Consider the following 18,596-nt stretch of genomic DNA (forward strand, 5'->3'; position numbering starts at 1 on the left):
TTTGGGAATGATTCGGGGGCGTTTGCAAAATCCAAAACTTGTTTCCGGATACGAGAACAGCCATAACCTGGTTTTGGGGTGCAGATCTTGGAAATACCACGTTGTCCCTGCCTCTGCCTTGCTCTCCCCGCCTCTGCCTTGCTCTCCCCTTCTCTCTGGTCCCTCCTACCTACCTATTCATACTCACTTTCAACACTGATCCCTGCGTTTGGATACATACAGATGCCACAGTCCTACATTTGGAGGTAGAAGTTGGCTTCCTGGAGAAACTGACTCCGTGTGCCACCTGGTTCCACGTTTTAAATAAATAGCACAGGGAAGGGAGAACACAGGGATGAAGAAGAGGGGAATATTCATAATCTTTAAAAAGTCAGCATTTATTTCATATTAATTAATTTGCCTTTTTTGAACAACATAGTTTTTCTCATCCAACTCCACAAACGATCTGTTTCTGTCAACTAAAATGTTTTCCCTGAAGCAATTTTAATGAAACCAGGAGCTCCATGAGACTTGGAGGCTCTTCTGTTATGTGGGGTGTACAGTGGTCTTGGATGATCATATGAGTTGTTTGTCCCAGCTTTGCACTGTGCTTGGCTGGAGGAGAGTCAGGAGCAGGAGAGCAGCAGAACTGTATAATGGTACTGTGTTAAATTTACTGCTGTAATGAGTGGATTTGGAAGAAAAATGAGAAAAATCACTTTTGACACTGTAAACTCAAATTGATTATTTATTCATTTTAGCAGGTCAATGTCAAGGTCACAAATTTGGCCCTAAGCTCTCCTCAGTTGCAACTTATCAGAAATGGCCAACATTTCTGAGAGAGAGATTAGACTTATGACTTTTATTGGTCCTATTTAGGACCTTGGACTAGTGCAGGCCCCCACCCAGGAGATGTTCTGTGGGACCTTCTGTGCTAAATATACATCCCAATATACATATCTAAATACACATCTCCATCTCTGGAGAGTGAGAACCACAAAACCCCATCCTAGTAGGCAGCCTGAACAGGCACAGACATGCTCCTGCTCTGTCCCAGGAAGCAGGTGCCAGAGGCAGGAGCACCAGGCAGCTCCCAAACAGCTCACCAGTGTCCATGTAACATCCTCTTATCTCATGCCACCTCTACAGCTGCTAGGAGAGTTGTCAGAGAGCTGCAGCAGCACCCTCCCCACCCCAGCCAAACTCATTTACCCTCCCACCCCAATAAAGGACCCCAGAGCCACCACCCTGGGCTGTGGCCAAGGGCTGTCACATTGCAAGGGCTGTGCTATCTCTGTGGTTCAGCTGCTGTTCCCAGAAGCCCAGAGCAGGGGATCAAAGCCCTGCCCCGGGGACAATGGCTCTGCAAGGAGAGAAACACCAGGGAGAGCATGGAGAGGGTCTGTGAGGAAGCATTTTGCAACTCTGTGCTGCTGGCTTTTGGAAATGAGTGTCCACACTGAATTTTCTTATTGCAGCAGTTTAATTCAATTGCATTTGTTCCTCCTTCATGTGCATCCTCCTCCACAATGCAACTGCCTTTTGGGACCAGCATTTTCAAGGCAACTTCTTTGCTGGGTTCAAGGCAGTAGGCTGCTGCCCTGCTTCGAGGTACTCGGCATCTCACCAGGGCTGTCAGCTAGCTTGTGCCCTCTCTTTGGTTGTGTGAAAGGATGTTCTGCTCTCATGACTTCTGGCCACTACTTCTGAGTACTGTGTGTTTATTAAAAAAGCAACCCCAACCCCAAACTTGAGTTAATTTCTCGCCTTCTTTGTTCACAGGAATTCAAACACTCAGGTGGAAGTAAGAGCAGCCTGGGGCACTTGGGTGAGGCAGGCGGGTGTGGGGTGTTGTGCAATCACACTGTTTACAGGTCTCTCTCCAGACTGCCTACCCTTGTGTCCCAGCACCCACCTGGGTCTGGTGGGTGTCTGTCTCATCAGCTGCAGATGGAGCTTGGCAACATCCTCTGTCCCAGGTACTGCTGTTGTGGTACAACAACCTCAGTGCCAGCATGGCAAAGCCCCTTCCCACCAGGCACAGCTCACAGCCCCCAGATCTCATATCCCCATCACACCTCTGCTTCATCCTGGTGGTATTGTCTTGGCTCTCAGCTGGCCAACCTGCTGGCCTTGGGTAATGGTCAGGGCAGTGTTGTCCTTGTTCAGAGGGCTGGTTTTCTTCCATTTTAATACAGATTGCCTACAGGACAGGTAGACAGTGCCTCCAGGTCACTGACTGCCTCCCAGCACTGCAGCAACTGGTGTGATGAAAGTCAGTGAGGATAACTGACTCATCGCTAGCTGAGGACTCAGTGTTTGATGGTGCTTTTCCCCTGATTTGAAGAAGGTGATTTGTTTGTATGGCCTCATCCAGCCACATTCATCCATACCAAATCCTGAAATCCTCACCCACTGCTCAGTCTGACAGGGTTGATATTTGCATCATGCTGAAGGTTCCCTGCTTAGGCCCGAGTTCTGTATGCAGCAAGAAGAAATCTAAATACTCTAAATATAAGCTGAGACAGGGTAGGTGAGCAGGGGGAGGCCATCAGCCAACATCTCCAAGATGGTAAGTGATGGTCTCAACAACCTCCGCTTTCTCCAGCAGGTTTGGAGGTAGCCCTCAGCATTTCCTCGCATGCTCACCCAGTTGTGCTGAGAAGGATGCTCTGCATCCCTCCAGAACTTAGACCAAAACTTCAACAATTTGAATTAAAAATTTGCCCCAATATCTTCCTTCCCGCTTTAGAGGTGGTTGCCCTCCACTTATTGCAAGATTTATAACTGCGAAAACAGAGCTGCAGGGCTCTACCTGTTGAGTCAAAGTGCTTTAACAGGCTGTTTCACTGAGAAATCTAGAGCAGAACAAAACAAATTTTTGTTAGCATGATTCTAGCAGGATATCACATTTCCTGATGCAGCTCATTAATTTGCAGGTCTGAGAGCACCATCATTACTCACCTGCTTACCTGATGATCAGCCTCTCCGGAGATAACAAGTGGCTGTTGGAAAGCAAAGCCCTCACATGGTTGGCATCCCCCCATCTTTAATTTTTTTAAACTGCATTTCTTGCCTTTCAAGGTCCTTACCCAATATTTAAAACTCTCAGGACAAAATCTGCAGGTAATATGTGACCACATATGGCATTATAATGGTGTAACTGGACATGTTTCTTTGCTGTTCATGAAACTGGGCATAATACTGCAGACACAGGCAGGCCCACAAGTGCCAGGTGGATGATCCAGCATTAAAAGACTTTCAAGAACTGGAAAAATGAAGCTTTCCAATCAGCTGCCCTTGCTGGTCATCAGCAGTCAGTAATACAGAAGAGCACCACTGATTTTGGTACCTTCCTCAGGATCTATGAGCATGTTGTGGAGCTGGAGTAGCAGTTTCCAAAACTGCATTCATACCTGGGCTCAAGAAGGTTGTCACTGCTGGAACCACCTTCTTGTTTCCTGCAGCGCTCCACCGTTTACTTGCCTCAGGCAGGTTTTGGTCTCAGTTCCTGTGCCCTGGTTCTGGAGGCTGTGGCTGATCTCCTGTCAGATATGGACAGTTCCAGCTCTAGCAGCCTGTCAGTCACCACAGAACAGTGAAGTTTCCTGGGGGTTACATTCCTCAGCACTTACTCATCCAAAACTGCCTGTTCAAGGCTGCAGGCCCAGGTCCTTCATTTCTGGGCAGGCCCATTGTTTATGTGGAGCAGGGCTCTTACACAGCAGCATTTCTGGGGTATCTCCTCATTGCTACAGCAGACACACAGCAAACATGCAGCTGCCCTTTCCCTCTTGGTCCAGAAAACAACCTTGCCATCTTAGCAAAGCAGCCAGGGGACCCATGTACTTCTGAATGGTTCCAAAGAAAACCACCCTCAAAACATGAAAGACAATAATTGAAGAGACAAAGACAAGACTGCAAATCATTTTTCTTAACTTGGGCAGCAGTGGGCAGTTTGGTTATCACCCAGACCTTACTCATCTACAGGGAAGTCCTATGTATCCTCGATCCCTGCTCTGTCTACTCTTAATGACCTTTTTTTCCCCAGCAGAGATTTTTTTTAACCTCTGGAAAATGCAGATTATCTTCAACTAAGTGGACACCTCCTACCACCAGACTTCCTGGTGTACCCTGGCATTCCTACCCCAGGAAATCACCTAGTCAAGATTGACGTGAAAGGACTGAGAAAGGATCCTGCCTCCCACCTTTGGGATAGTACAACATTTTGGCCCCGTTCTGCTCCAGATGCCCATAACATCTACACTCATCCAGCAGGGCAGAGAAAACAGGGAGACTTATCATTGCACATTTTCCTGTGGTATCTGCCAGACACTTCTCTGAAGGTTCAGTATTTGTCAGGGTTCAATTACAATTAAGCCAAAGAAGGGACTGGGAAAAGCAGGCGGCTTCCATGCCCTGTCTTGTTGCTCTGCCAGGGCAAGTTTCATTGTGGGATCTGGCAGTGACCCTGTGGTGATAGGACACAGTGCAATGTACTGTTTACCTGGTCAGCCCCTGTGCACAAACAGGCAGCAGTAGAAAAGATCCCATATACATTCAAGAAAGTGAAAGATCAGTTAGGAATACACCTACATATGAAAGAAGTAATTGGCCCTAGGAGCTGTAACCAGGGGGAAAAAGAGGTATAATGGAAATTAGAAAAATGTAGAGGCAAGTGTCTGCAGCACTCAGGGGACCATGAAAACACAGAAAAGTGGGTTTGTGTTGAACATGTATTCAAAGGTGAATAAATTGATGCAGGTCTGATATTAAATGGCTTAGAATGGGAATGAAGGTGACAAAAAAAAAAGATTGGCATCCATTATCCTTTTGGCAGTACAGTCAGGCTGATAAAAAAAAAAATCTCTTGCTTTATAAGAGCATATTTGATTCACTGCTTTGTGACATTGAGAGGATTAAAACTGGTTAACTGATAGATTTTAGAAAGTCACTGTAGGGGCATATCATTACCAGCTCAGTGTCTTGAGGTGTCTGCAAAGTTCTCACATGGTAGATGTGGTGGGTGGTAAATAATGAGTGTAAAAGTGGCCACTTTTACATGGTACAGACCATGGTGGGGCAGCTGTGCCCCTGCAGCCCATGGAGGACCATTGGGGTGCAGAGACCCACCTGCAGCCCATGGAGGAGCCCTTGCTGGAGCAGGTGGATGCCTGAAGGAGGCTGTGACCCTGTGGGAGGCCCAAGATGGAGCAGGGTCCTGCCAGAGACCTGCAGCCCGTGGAGAGGGAAGCTCACACTGGAGCAGGTTTTTCCTGGGTAGGACTTATGGCCCCACCCACGTCGGTACAGTTCATTCATGAAGGACTGCACCCCATGGAGGAGTGACCCACAGGACAGCAGTTTGGGAAGAACTGCTGCCCAAGGGATGGACTCGCTCTGGAGAGGTCCATCAAGGACTGTCTCCTGGGGGAGAGACCCCACAGGAGCAGGGAAGGAAGGACTCCTCTCCCTGGCCAGTGGCAGAAACAACAACTGACCACAACCCCCATTCCCCATCCCCCTACACCGCTGAGGGGAAGAGGGAGAACATGGAAGGAAGGAGGGGTGGGAAGAAGGTGTTTTTAAGACTGTTTTACTTCTCACTCTTTGGCTCTTATCCTGTTAGTAATAAATATAAGTACTCTCCCCACTTTGAGTCTTGTTTTGCCCGTGAAGGTAATCAGTCACTGACCTCTCCCAGCCCTTATCTCTACTCATGAATTCTTAGCTGTTTTTTTTCTCTCTTCTCTGTCCAGTTGCAGAGGGAGAGTGAGAGAACAGCTTTAGTGGATACCTGGTATGTGACCAGGGTCTATCCACTACAGAGGGTCTCCTGAGTGATGATTCATAGCAGCTCCATCAACAGCCTCCCAGGCTAATCCATGGTCAAGGGAGCACACCAGGTCTTCTGTTCCATCAGCAGAGGGATCACGGATGGAGGCATGACTGCTTCCCTCCTGCATTGTGTGGGAGAGCATCCATGGGGCAGCTCCAGGGAGGTCAGCTCAAGATCCAGACACCCAAAAGTAGGTGGGTGGGTGTGTAGGCACTGAGACATTCTAAAGCATCCTGCCTGACCTCCCTGATCCCCAAAGGCCTTTCACACCTTCTGGGCCACTCCTGCCAGCCACACATCTGTGCCCCCTGAAGCCTCTCAAATGACACCAATATCCATATTTAGGCAACTGAGTCAAGTCATCTGATATGAGGTGTCTGGATATCTAAATGCCTTGTCATTATCTCAAACCAAACCCACTCACTGTGCCCAGTCCTAACAACAAAGGGTGGAGAGGGCATTGAAGATGTGGGAGCAGTTCAAAAGACAGTTCCAGGGCAGACCAGAGGCTTACAAGCCTGCCCTGGGGCAAGAAGCTGGAGCAAGCTGTCCTATTCACTGCTACTGAGAGAGAGCTGGGGAGCAGCCAGGTAACCACCCTGACCAAGAAATGCTGTAATCAGCTGATGGGGAAAAAAAGGAATAAGATCTTACAGCTCTGAGCAGTCATCAGAACATGGGTTTCAGAAGGAAAATATTTCTCACCAGTGGTAGTTATGCACTGAACCAGCTTTCCTGGGCACACAGTAGATTCTTCAATTCCCAATCGTGATTTCAAGACTTCACGTGACAGTTTTATTCAGGCATATTATGTTTTGCTCAGCAGTTACTGGCAAATTTCACTGACCATAAAAGGATTACGATAGATTATTTTATTGGTCCTTTTGTCTGGCATCTATCAAGAAGCTCTTTCATTGCACAGCAAGCTCAAGGGCATGCCAGGAACTTGGTCCCCCCCAGCTATACCTGTTGGCACACACAGCTAAAGAAACGAGGAAAAAAAATCTTCAAGATGAAGTTTTAACACTGAAAACATCAATAAATCAATCACTGATATTTTGTTACAGCAAAACACTCTGGTCTCATGTAACTCCACCAGAAAAAAATTATTAAAACAGGAGACAACCCCTACCAACAGAGCCCCACAGTACCTGCTCCCCCACATATTGCCACATCTCCCTCTTCGGGGTTCAGTGACCTCTAGCATTTCAGTGAAGCTGAGACACAAGTAATTCCTTTAAAGGATATAGTATTTTCCATACTCCTTTCCTTCTAAAACCCTTGAGCGAGATCCAGTCGTACTCCTTTCCCACACCAGGCCCTGGGGAAAAAGAGGGATTATTTTGTTTTATTCTGTTTCTTCAGCCGAATTACTACTGGTGTTTCCTTCCTAGCAGAAACTGGGAAAGCTTCCACTTTGTAAGTATCCTAGATCAATCGCAGATGGATAGAGCAAGGCATTACATGACCACACTTTGCCTACACTGCATTGCAGAATTGCATCTCCTCTACCATTTTCTACAATAGTTGCCTTCCTTGTGGCTGTCCCCATCTCTTATCTTTTTCTGTTGTTTTTCAGTGTTAGTTTTAAGTTTTCTTTTCTCCAGTGCTGCCACATGAATTTCTCAGGACAAGAAAATTTGCAAACTCTTTTCCCTGGGATCCTGCTTCCTCACCACCGTGGCCCTGAGGCTCATGTCTGAGGGGGTCCCACTGAATACCAGGCTTCGTCAGCCGCTTCCATTCTCATTTTCCACAATTGCCCCAAAGCCAGGCAGAGGATCCACGCTGTTTGGACTTTGTAAGCCAGTCCAATAAAGCCATAATCCTTCTTGGAAATCTCTGGGCACTGCTTGAGGGGAGAGCAAGACTTCACATGGATTAGCAGACCGGACACACTCAAGGTGGGGAGCAGGAGTAGAAGAGACCAGAGCTCCTTTCCTTCTTCCTTCTGGTCTTCCTGAAATTCAAGCACTCTGGTGCCTTTTTTTTAAGAAATATTATAAAAATGGCCCAAGCTCCTTCCAGTAGCCGCCCTGTCCATGAGCACACATTCCCCCTATCTTGTGCTAGCAGTTATCTTTGCAAAGGAAATTCCAGAGATGGAGATAAGGATTGAGTTAAATGCACACCCTCCCACACTCAGGTTTTCATCCTCCATATCACCTCCTCCTCTTTCCCCAGCTGATGGGCCAAAGGTGTGCAAGCTGGAGCCTTGCTAACCAAGCCAGCCACACCACCTGCAAACAGGCACTACATGGCTGCTCCCTGGCAGCTCTTCTCTCTGCTCTGAAATGACAGAATACTAATATTTAGTAAAACATGGTAGTTTGAAGTTTCTCAGCTGGCTCCTTCACAGGCAACATGATTTTCAACTACTGACAGAGAAGAAAATATTTCAGACCACAGTAAGACACCAAACAGAAGTCTCTGCTGAGACAGCTCTGCCTTTTCCAGCTCCTGCAAGACCAGCCTGTGTCTTGTGTCTTCCTTCACAGAGCACCACTGCTAGAGTTTTGCTCTTCTGACCATGTTTTGATTCCTTTCCTGAAGTTCTTACCCTTATTTCCCTCAAACACATAATTTCCTGCAATACTGCAGACAGGTATATGCCAGGGCTCCTGGAACAGTGTCTGCCAGCAGGTTCTTGGGGAGGCTATGGGACAGGGTGATGTGTGGGAGCAGCACTGGGATCAGTAGCATTGTTCACAAGCAATTCCTCATTATCACAACTGTTGCTATTGGGAGATAATAATGGAAAGCAAGAAACTGGTAATGAAGCACAAATATTGTGGGAGCCAAAGCTCAGGCAGTTCCCTTGTGGGGCTGAGCCACCAGGGAGAAAGCCCTGCATCAGCAAGGCCAGAGCAGAGCATGAGGTCATACACCTTTCACAGCTCCTGGAGTTCAGACACAGGGTATGGGACCACTGAGGGTGAGGATCCCCTCCATCCCACCCTACCTGGGGCCTGCCATGGTGCTGAGCCCCAGAACAAGCACTTGCTACCCACCCTGAGCCTGGTTATATCTTGTATTTTCAAAGCCATTCACTTGGTACAAGAGGAGAACAAGGCTCTCTGCTCAGGCCGATGTGTCCCATCACACTGCTTCTACAAAATGTCTCTCCATACCACATAAATAATCTATAGCAATCACCTTAAAACAAGCTCATGATGGTTTCATATGGAAGCACTAATAAAATGGGAAGATGTCAGGGATTGTGAGGAACATAGACTCACAACTTCTTCATTTTTCAATTCAGTCTAACTGACTGCAGCCACAAATCATGCAAAGTTTTGTTAAATAGGGAAGAAAGCTGTATTGAGCTTGCCTGGCAAGCATGGGAGGAGTAACCACAGCTCAGAAGTTTATTACCTCTCTCAGGGGGGCTGAGCTGTCTCTGCTCACATTGACTGTGGAGAGAGGTGAACACCTATCGTCTGCTCTGAGGAGAGTGAACAGAAATAGAACAAAACCAGACATATTTAGCAGTTGGACATTTATACAAGTATGTGATGATGTAAAGAGTAACCACCATCCTGCTGTCAAACTGAAAAAAGCATTTGGCTGCCTGCCTTGACCCTGGTCCAGGCCTCAAGGGGCACAGTGCAGCCACCAACACCTCCCTCCTCATGTCTTACTCAACCTCCAGGGTCAGATGGGGCTTTTGATGCTAATTTCATGGGGTGAGCCCAAACTTCAGTGGGCGATGTGCTGTCCCCCTGCAAGCTATACCTTCGAGGCTGAGGTGAGAGCCAGGAACAAAGCATTGCTAACTTCCAGAGGCAGTGAGGCATTTGTGGGCATTTCTAGAAAATCCTTCAAAGCACCACCCTATGGCTGTTAACTACTCTGAACCAATTAAATTTAGAGCAGGGGCTAAAAGTAGCCCTGTCCATTGCTGAGGCAGAGGAGGCACATCCCTGCTGTGTCAGGTACACAGCAATGCTCTGCTTGCACACAGCCTGTGCGTGCATAAAACAAAACCCACGCTGGCAGCAACAGGTGGGCGGCAAACCTCTGAGCTCCTTCTGAAGTGCCAGGCAATGGCATAGCCCACGGGATGGGAATTCTGTACCCAGTGCAGAAGCAGCAGCTGGCCCCTCAGGGGCCCTGGCACAGCTCTCCAGTTGTTAGGTCTGAGTAGCAACCTTGCAATCTGAAAGCCTGATCCTCCATCTCCTGCCACTCCCCAAGCTGCAACCACGGCATCCTCAGGGGTTACAGGCATCACAGAGGGGGACAGCCTTCAAAACTGGGTGGGCACAGCCAAACCACCCAACAGAAGCAGTCAGCAATGGTGTAGGCTCCCAGGGGACCAGGACCTGGCAGGGAGGACAGAGTCCTGCAAAAGGAAGTGCTGCTGAGCTGGACAACCCTCTCCATCCCTCTTTTGAGCTCCTGTATCTGATCCAGGCTCTGTGTCAGGTACAGCGCTGGGCAACAGCCACCCTGGGTACCATCAGTGACGTCCTGGTGGTAAACACAGGATTTCCCAGACATGCACCACTGTCACTGTCAGGTTTTCATCCTCCCTCAGTGCCTGATATTGACCAAAGCAGCAGCCCATTTCCACGTACATCTGTGTTTCAAACTGTGTTAAGTGTCAGAGATGAAAGCACTGGTGGCTGCTCCCCTGGGGTCTACTCCTGACTCCAAAAGCTTCAGATGTTCAGTGTCTGAGAGGTGCTCAGACACTGAGGTGACAGGAAACAGTGACTTCTGTCACCAAATTGGGTGAACATTTCCCTGCTCTGTGTTATCTCCTTTTCACAGGCTTCCAGAAGTGACATTTTATGAGCGTATTTTCTCACTGTTTTGCTCAAGCCAGCTCAATTACTTATAGCATTGTACAACCAGTTGGGGTTGTACATTTAGCGTTGTAAGGAAAAAAATACTCCTGACAGATTGAGTTTAACAAGAGAAAAAACGTGGTGAAGTTGGGGGTTTTGTTGGGTTTTTTGGACCTAAAGCCAAATTAGCTTCTAGGCAGTGAGCTAGAAAAAACAAGTTTCTAATCCAGAAAAGCTCTCTGGTCTCTCTTAAGCATTAAATGGCCAATTTATTCACCAGGGAGAGGGTGGAGAGTTTTTCACTCACAATCCTTTCAAGATTATTATTATTCTACTTGAAATGCCTTTAAAAGTCTACTTTTGGTTCTAATCCATATTAAACAAGATCTTGGGGAAAGCTTTGTCTGGTGAGCTAACAGAAGCTTCATTTCAAACTCAAGTAACGTCTTTATGGGAAGCTCTTCTGGAAACAATATAAAAACAAACACGGGAGAGGAGGAAAGAGAAGAAGAAAACATATCCTCCTTCCCAAAACTGACCTCTGCTACAGTGACCCTCCCTGTTGTGAGGCCTTCTTTGTGATCCCCCTTGGCTCACTCCATGTGCAAATCCCAAGCCTATGTGCATTTATTAGCAGACTCAGGTATTTAAGGGTTAAAAGACTTACTTATGATAAGATGAAAATTAAGTACATTGAGCATGCAAGAGAGTAACAACTTTCTTACAAATACCTGTACCCAACAGTCAAAATTAATAGGAATAAGCCATCATACAACTGTTTTAAAAGACCAGACTTTTCCTTTTGTTTTCCCATTTTTTAAATGAAAGTAGATGAAAAGCAATAGAAATCTTCAGTAAGACGCCTGTCAATGCCAGCCTGTGTTTGTAGAACAATGCAGGCTCCTATGATGTTGTTTCAGTATGATTAATAGTGTTTAAAATAATGTCTGTGCAATAGCCATGTCTGAAACTCATATAGAAATCTGAATATTATCAAAAAAGATAAAGAAAGCTAAGTAACAAATCAAAGGGCTCAGAATTTCTCATGTCTCAGCAGGTGATATAAATTTAGTTCTCCTTTATAAAAAGTTATTGAATTCAACTTTAAAAAAGGCTTTGTTCCCCTCATGTGTTCAGTGACATTTTAAGGATCATCTGTAAAAGCAGCACACTCTAAATCTTGCATTATTCTTCTAGCTAATAAACTCAAGGTAACTTTTGTACAATATTAAAGCAGTTAGTGTTAATGGATTACAGGGTTTGTAAGCTATCCTGCTGCAGAGGCATCCAAAGCACTGCAGGAATGTAGTGGTGTTCCCCAGCATGGACTTTAGAGTTTCAGTCCAGGATTTCTCCATCTCACTGGGGGGTAGATCATTCAGATTAAGGCCTCCTTTGATTTGGTCTTGCAATGGAGAGCTAGAAACACTGCAAAAAGCAGGCAGAGACAGTGGCTGAGTCTGTAAGTGTCTCTCCTTTCCTAAGTGTCCAGCTGCATTAATGGGGCAGAGCACTCCATGCCAGTCACACCACAGAGTAACCCAGGGATGAGAAAGTTCCTCACAGATGGGTGGCAGAGGCATCACCACTGGGACATGTAGGGATGGACACAAGTGCACAGGAGGCTCTGGTGCTTGTCACATTCTGCCTGTACTTTGGACATCATTTTCCAGCATTGTGTGCATCCCTCAGGCACCGGTGTTGGGGTGGGGACATTTCTCAGGTCACTGAGTGACCAGGACCTGCACAGCTCAAACTGTGCACAGCAGGACCCACTCTGCTGGGTACTGGGTTCAGGTATGAAGGTCACGTACCTGAAAGAAAGAAAGATAAATTCAGTCACTAAGCAGGTCAACAGTGGAATGAAGAATAAAAACTGATCTTCTCACCCCAAGGCAGAGACCCACTTCTGTGGTTTCCACTGTATGTTTTCCATAGACCCCAAGAGTCTCTGTTCTATTTCAATAGCTCTTCAAAAATCAACAAAACCTATTACCACAACAAGCTGAGGCCCACACCTCTAAGATAAGCATTCTTTGGGGACCCCTCACCTCAAAAGGCAGTGTTGAAGATCTGCTGCATCCAACCCAACAGCTTCTGAATTGCTGCCAACTGTTGAGCCAAGGCTCTTTCCAAGCACTGAATGAGCTAAAGGCAGCCTGTCATTAGACTGCCTTATGGGAAATGCGCCACCATCAGACAAAGGGAGTCCATGCACAAGGTTTTATAGCACACAATTTATTGTTTCTATCCTTGTTCCACCAAGGTGTCAAGTGAGATCCTGAAGATGAAATGGCAGCAGTTACCATGCTAATAGCTGTGCTCATTTTCAGCCCTGCGCCCTCCTCCCAGCAAACAAACCACTGGGGAAAAAAATTGCAGCATGCTGCTTTGGCATTAGCACTCTGCAATTAAATCCTCACCTTTCCATCTCTTGCTCGGAGCACTGTGTTGCCAGAAATAGTGCAGCTATGCCTGGCTTCCCACTTTTCTCACATCTTTACTCTTCCAGCAGGCTAGGACCACTTGGTTCATGAGGGCCAGTGGTTCATAAGCCCTTACCTTGCTCTATGGGAAGCCATATCATGATAGCACAAAAACCACAGTTACACTGCTCTGTTATACGCAGGCTTTGAAAGCTTTGCAGTTAAATCCATTAACCATGTGCATTTAGAGGAGATGCAACTACTCTGCCTGTAACTACACCTCAGTGAGTGACCAGGCAGAAACACTGTGGACATTCACCAACAATCACTGCTTTAGGCCTCTGTAAGGCAGAACGTGCTGTCTCCTCAGTAAGCTGGGCAGCACATTGCCAGCAAAGGAAAGTGAAGGCAGTCTCTTCCATGGCCTTTGTAACTACAGTTTTAAAGAAAAAAAAACCCCACACAAAACTTTTAATTAAAGTAAGTCTTTGCTTACTTCAAAACCAAACCCTACCCACATTATCAGGAGATTTAGCATTAAGTTCTCCGGGGAAGAGGGAAGCGTCTGTACCAGCCAACAAAGCATCTTTGTGCTCTCTGCTTTGCCCTTTTTTACAGAGTGGAGGTAACCACATCCATCCCAACAGGGGCAGGGAGGCTTCATTAACTGATGGTTACACAACACTTTCACACGAAAGCCATGTGTTTACAGTTTCATTTTGTCATAATTAGTGTTACATACTACAGCAATGTCTCCAGGACTTTATTACCCAGTTTGTGTAAGGGGCATTTCACAAAGCTCAGCAAAAAAAAAAATTCCTTATTATTAAGCAATTGCCACATAAGTACACTCGGCTCTTACAGATGCCCTGACATGTCTCAGAATAAGCAGGTAGTAGGCAAAAGTTTGACTTGCTCATGATTCACTGACATTAAATCAACTTGCTTTAAGTAACTGTCTCTTATACAGGAAGCACTATTTATCCCACTGCTAAAAAAATTTAAAAACTAAAAAAATATCTTCTGCCTTCATTGGAAACAAGCCTGGTTCAGGTGGCTGGCTGGGCACAGGAGTGGAGGAAAGACTAATGAACCGATGCCCTCTGGGCTAAAAAACCCAGTATATTTTTCAGAACTGGTCAACAGAGATGCCAAAGCTGTGCTGTTCATTGTGAGACCTGAGTTGTAACTTCACTGCAATGTGTCACTGGCCCCAGGGCAAGGCACTGCTCTCTCTTGAGCTCCAGGCACCTGAGCGGAGGTGTCAGTGAGCTTCCATATGGTCACTTAATAAAGGTCATGAGAGGCTCTGGGCAGATAGATCTTTTGATACTCCTGGACAAAACCATGTTTCCATTTGATCACTGTCAGATGTCATTTGAGTACTAATCCCTAGAAATACATGAGGCACTTGATCTCCTTCTTCTGTGAACTTCTCCTCGTGTTTTGCAAACACAGACTTGACTGCAAGCACTGCTGAAGTATTGCTGACATTTCATGCCATCCTGGAGCTAGCTAAACAAGAGCCCTAGAGGAAGAAAAGGAAGGACTTTTGCAGAGATGATGTTCAGGTGGTACTGCATACAGATATTTATAACCAAGGACATAAGGGGTTATTTAAGACCATGACTGGAGGAACAGTAATAAAGAGTTCAGGCCTACAGAAAAGCAGAGTAATGGTAGAAGGAAAACACATGTGAAATTAAAGGGAATTAGTACATGTGATAGGTCCCATCATTTTGTTTGAAAATATTTTTTATGCAGAGCATCTCTGTCCCCATACGGTACCATCTCCCCAACTCTGCTTGGGTTTTCAACCTTCAGCCACACATAGGTGACAAATCCACTAAGTCTATCATTTACACACATCTATATCTACCTCCAACTTTCCATCAGTTCCAGAGAAGATTCAGAAGGTCCATCTACACTGGTAAATAAAGCTAGATAGGGCTTGTCCATGACCAGAGACCACCTGACACAGCCTGGCCACCTCTCTATAGCTCCAGTCTCTTCACACCACTCTCCAGGCTGAGAGCTGTGGATGTAAAGCTGACCTCCCCAGCACCAGTGGAGGCCAAGGAAAGGAAAGAGCTGCAAGGAGCATGGGTATGAGCTGAGCTGAGTGCTGATCTTTGTTGGTCCCTTCCAACTCAGGTTATTCTTTGATTCTGTGATTCCAGCCATAGGCTGGTGTCAGTACTCTACTCAGTCACAACATCCATGACTCTTCTCAGAGGAGCTCAGCAACAGGACGAGAAGCAACAGACATACACTGGAACAAGGAACATGGTCAAGCACTGGAGTGAGTTTCCCAGAGCGGATGTGGAGTCTCCATCTTCAGAGATATTCAAAACTGGACAAGACCCTGAACAGCCTGATCTGGCTGGACCTGCATTGAGCAGAGGGTTGGAGCAGAGACCCTTCCAGGTGGGGCATCTCTAGGACATCTCAAATGGTTCTGTTTCCCATATGGAGATTCAGCTGAGCCACAGTTTGCTGGAGTCTCTGGTCCTCCATGAGCTGGAAAAGCAAAAATCTTCCTTGTCAGCAGTACTGATTTGCCCATCATCTCCGTTTCCAGTCAAGTTACTCCATGTTTTCAGATTTGCAGTCACTGAGTTTACAAGAGCCAAACCCTGGGATCTGTTACCCACATTTCTGGGGAGTTCAAGGGAGAAATCCTGTTTCTCCTCCTTCTCCTTTGTAACTTTCCAGCAGCATGGAGGTGAAGGCAATGCCAGTCCCTGGGCTCCCATACCTCAGGCCTGCCTTCTGGAAAAGCACAGCTTGACATTTTTAACTACATGCTGGAAGGTACATTGTACCTTAGCTACATGCTGAAGAGATCAACTTTTTTTTAAAAGAAATGCTTTTAAAAACTTCCTTGCCACTAGTCCCTTCAGATGTGAAATACCAAAAGTTGTACAAATTCTTTCAACTAGTAGAATGCAAAGGCTTCCTCTGGAGGAAAAAGCCATGATTTTGCACATTAAAGCCAGGGTAGATGAAAGGAATATCTCTTCACAAGCAATCTGATCCTGTTCACCTCAGGCTTTGCAGATAAAACCCTGGGAAGTGCTGCCCTGCCTCTCCCTCAGGCCACCCAGCTCTGGTCCCCCCTTCACTCCATCCAGGAGATGGAGATGTTCTGTCACAGTGCAGCTTCAGAGATATTTGTTATAAACCCACCTGTCTCTGGAGCTGGTTAGGAGACACAGGTTTGCTAGCACCAGGATAGGTCATGCATAACATGGAGGCACTGGACAGGATCCCATTAGAGTCACTCAGCAAGTTATCCCATGGCCTGGGACATGGCTCCTTAGCTGAAATCCCACAGCCTGCTGAACACTGGGGATGTCAGCCTGTCCAAGGTCAGCCAGGCTTCAGAGACTTCAACCCTGCCCCCACTGAGGATGAGAAACAATTTTCACAAAACTGGAACAAGAACAAAGTTTCTGCTGGAAGGGGAAGTTCATCTCTTGCTGATTAGCTTCACACACCCACAGGATCTCTGCAGAGCTCTTCTGCTTCCCTACACCCTTGTGTTTACCCAACAGAGTTAGAAGCAACCATCTCTAAAGGCCACACACAAAATCCAACCGTGAGTACCAGGACAAAGAGAGGAGATGGACACAACTGGGGAGCTGCAGCAGGAAGCCCAGCAGGGTTCTACAGAAGGGCAGCCCACTGGGGATGGGGCAGGGGCATGGGGTCCACAGGGCATCCGTGTTTGGAGACACGGTGGGGCTGGGACTCACAGTGGGAAAGACCAGTAGAAGCCAGGATTGAAGCAAGGAAGCTGGAACAAACTCATAGGGTCTAAGTGGGGCCAAGGGGGGCATTTATGCTACTGATTAGGCAAGTACACCATGCAGACAACTTGATCATCTCCACTTTGGCCACTACATCCATACTGTGGTCACTGACTGGAATTTGCAGCTTGAGTTTTAAGTTACTGATGAGAACACAGCACTACCACATGGACACCAACTCATCTGCATGGTACTGTGCCTCACCTACCAGAAAGCTTCCCTGCCCTGCTGCAGGTGACAATGGGATTTTGGCCTTTTTCCTCATTTGGACATAGTTTGAGCCTCACCCAGGGACTCAAAAGAAAGGGCGTGTCTTACCAGCACACAAGCTGCTCATACAGGACATACCATCATACTCCAGCTGTGTGACAGCTGCCTCTCCTTGGTGCAGAAATGCTCAGGCAGGAGCCGGCTGCGGCTGTTGCAAGTGCTCCCATGGCATGAGCCCTCCATGCTCCCAAAGGAAAGACTGCAGAAAGACAGCATGGTGAGAGACACAAAATGCAACTCTTTGCTGGGCTGGGTCTTTATTCTTGTGTTTTTGAACAAAGCAGAGCCCTTCCCTTAAAATGTGGGAAGCAGAGGGGAAAAAAGTGTTTACTGGCAATGCTTAGGTTGCAGTAAAATCCAAGATGTTGAGAGGACACTCCTAAAAAATATGCTTTCATATTTAAACATCTGTTCTCAGCAGTTTTTTTGCGAATTAGATGATTTAAACCCCAGCCCTGAGCCAAAACCCAGCTCTGTTTATTACACAGGGGCAACCTTCATCCCTCCTCTAGGTGTGGTTTCCCCACTTTGTCCTGGTCCCATCATGCTGTAGGTCGGCTCTTCAGCAAGGGAACTGGTCTCCCCTGCTCTGAAGCACCCACCTTACCAGCTCATTTCAGCCGGGTAAAGGTACATTCAACACAAGGCAGCACCTTGAGCAGCAACAGAGATGAAGCAGGCTTGAGAACATTTACTCCTAACCATCACCTTCCATATCAGCCTCTTGGAGTTTCCCTCTCTACATCTCCCTGGCTTCTCTCTTGCAGTTATTTTTCTCTGGACAGCGTGTGGCAGCAGACAATGCTGGCTCTGTGCTCTCTTCTCAAGCCCAGCTTTTTCCATATGCTGTTTCACAGCATATCAGGTCAGACTCACAGGACATGAGGTCTCTGCATCAAAGCAAACATCTGAAGAACCGTAAACACCAGAAATAAATTTTCCAGGAGGTTTTGGGTCAGAACTGTAGAAAAACCCAAATGAAGATGATATCTGGGAAAAGGTTTGGAAAACCAAGTGACGGAGGCTGGCTCTGCGATGTTCTCATTGCCTTTGCTACACACAAGTTAATGCTAGAAAGGCAGATTAATATATAAACCTGTTCACTGAAGGGTAACACCAGTCCAGCAGTTCACAGTGGGAAAGATGAAGGTTTTCCTGCTTGCTCCGTGGAGATCAAATTTTATTATTTTCTTCTCAGAGTGTGGCAAAAGCTGTCTAAGGTAGTTTGACATCTAAACAAACTTCTGATGGACATTCACTGGTCTGCTTCTAAAAAATCCACAGTGAATATCTGAACCAAGATCTCCAGGCTCTCTCCAAATGTGCCAGGGTGTCCTCACAGTGCAAGGCAGGAATGCCCAGGTCCTGACAGTGGTTGGCCAGCATCAGTGGTGCTGTGGAGGACAGCTAAGAAGATGCAACATCTCCCCATGCCACATCCCAGGGAAGTGGATACCTTGTGAGGGGACCTTAGGAT

The 18,596-nt window shown here is 46.7% G+C and overlaps 1 protein-coding gene across 1 annotated transcript in view; it reads right to left on the reverse strand.

Moving 5' to 3' along the window:
- Positions 1–17,302, reverse strand: part of RRM2 (ribonucleotide reductase regulatory subunit M2) — a 23,410-nt gene extending 6,108 nt beyond the window's left edge. Inside the window, exon 1 of the mRNA XM_029965780.1 lies at positions 17,198–17,302. Coding sequence (XP_029821640.1) covers positions 17,198–17,302 — 105 coding nt within the window. The remainder of the gene's footprint in view (positions 1–17,197) is intronic.
- Between the last annotated feature and the right edge of the window lie 1,294 nt (positions 17,303–18,596).

This window comes from Manacus vitellinus, unplaced genomic scaffold, assembly GCF_001715985.3.
Source record: "Manacus vitellinus isolate BGI_N305 unplaced genomic scaffold, ASM171598v3 scaffold_11_pilon, whole genome shotgun sequence".
In the NCBI taxonomy this organism is placed as follows: domain Eukaryota; kingdom Metazoa; phylum Chordata; class Aves; order Passeriformes; family Pipridae; genus Manacus; species Manacus vitellinus.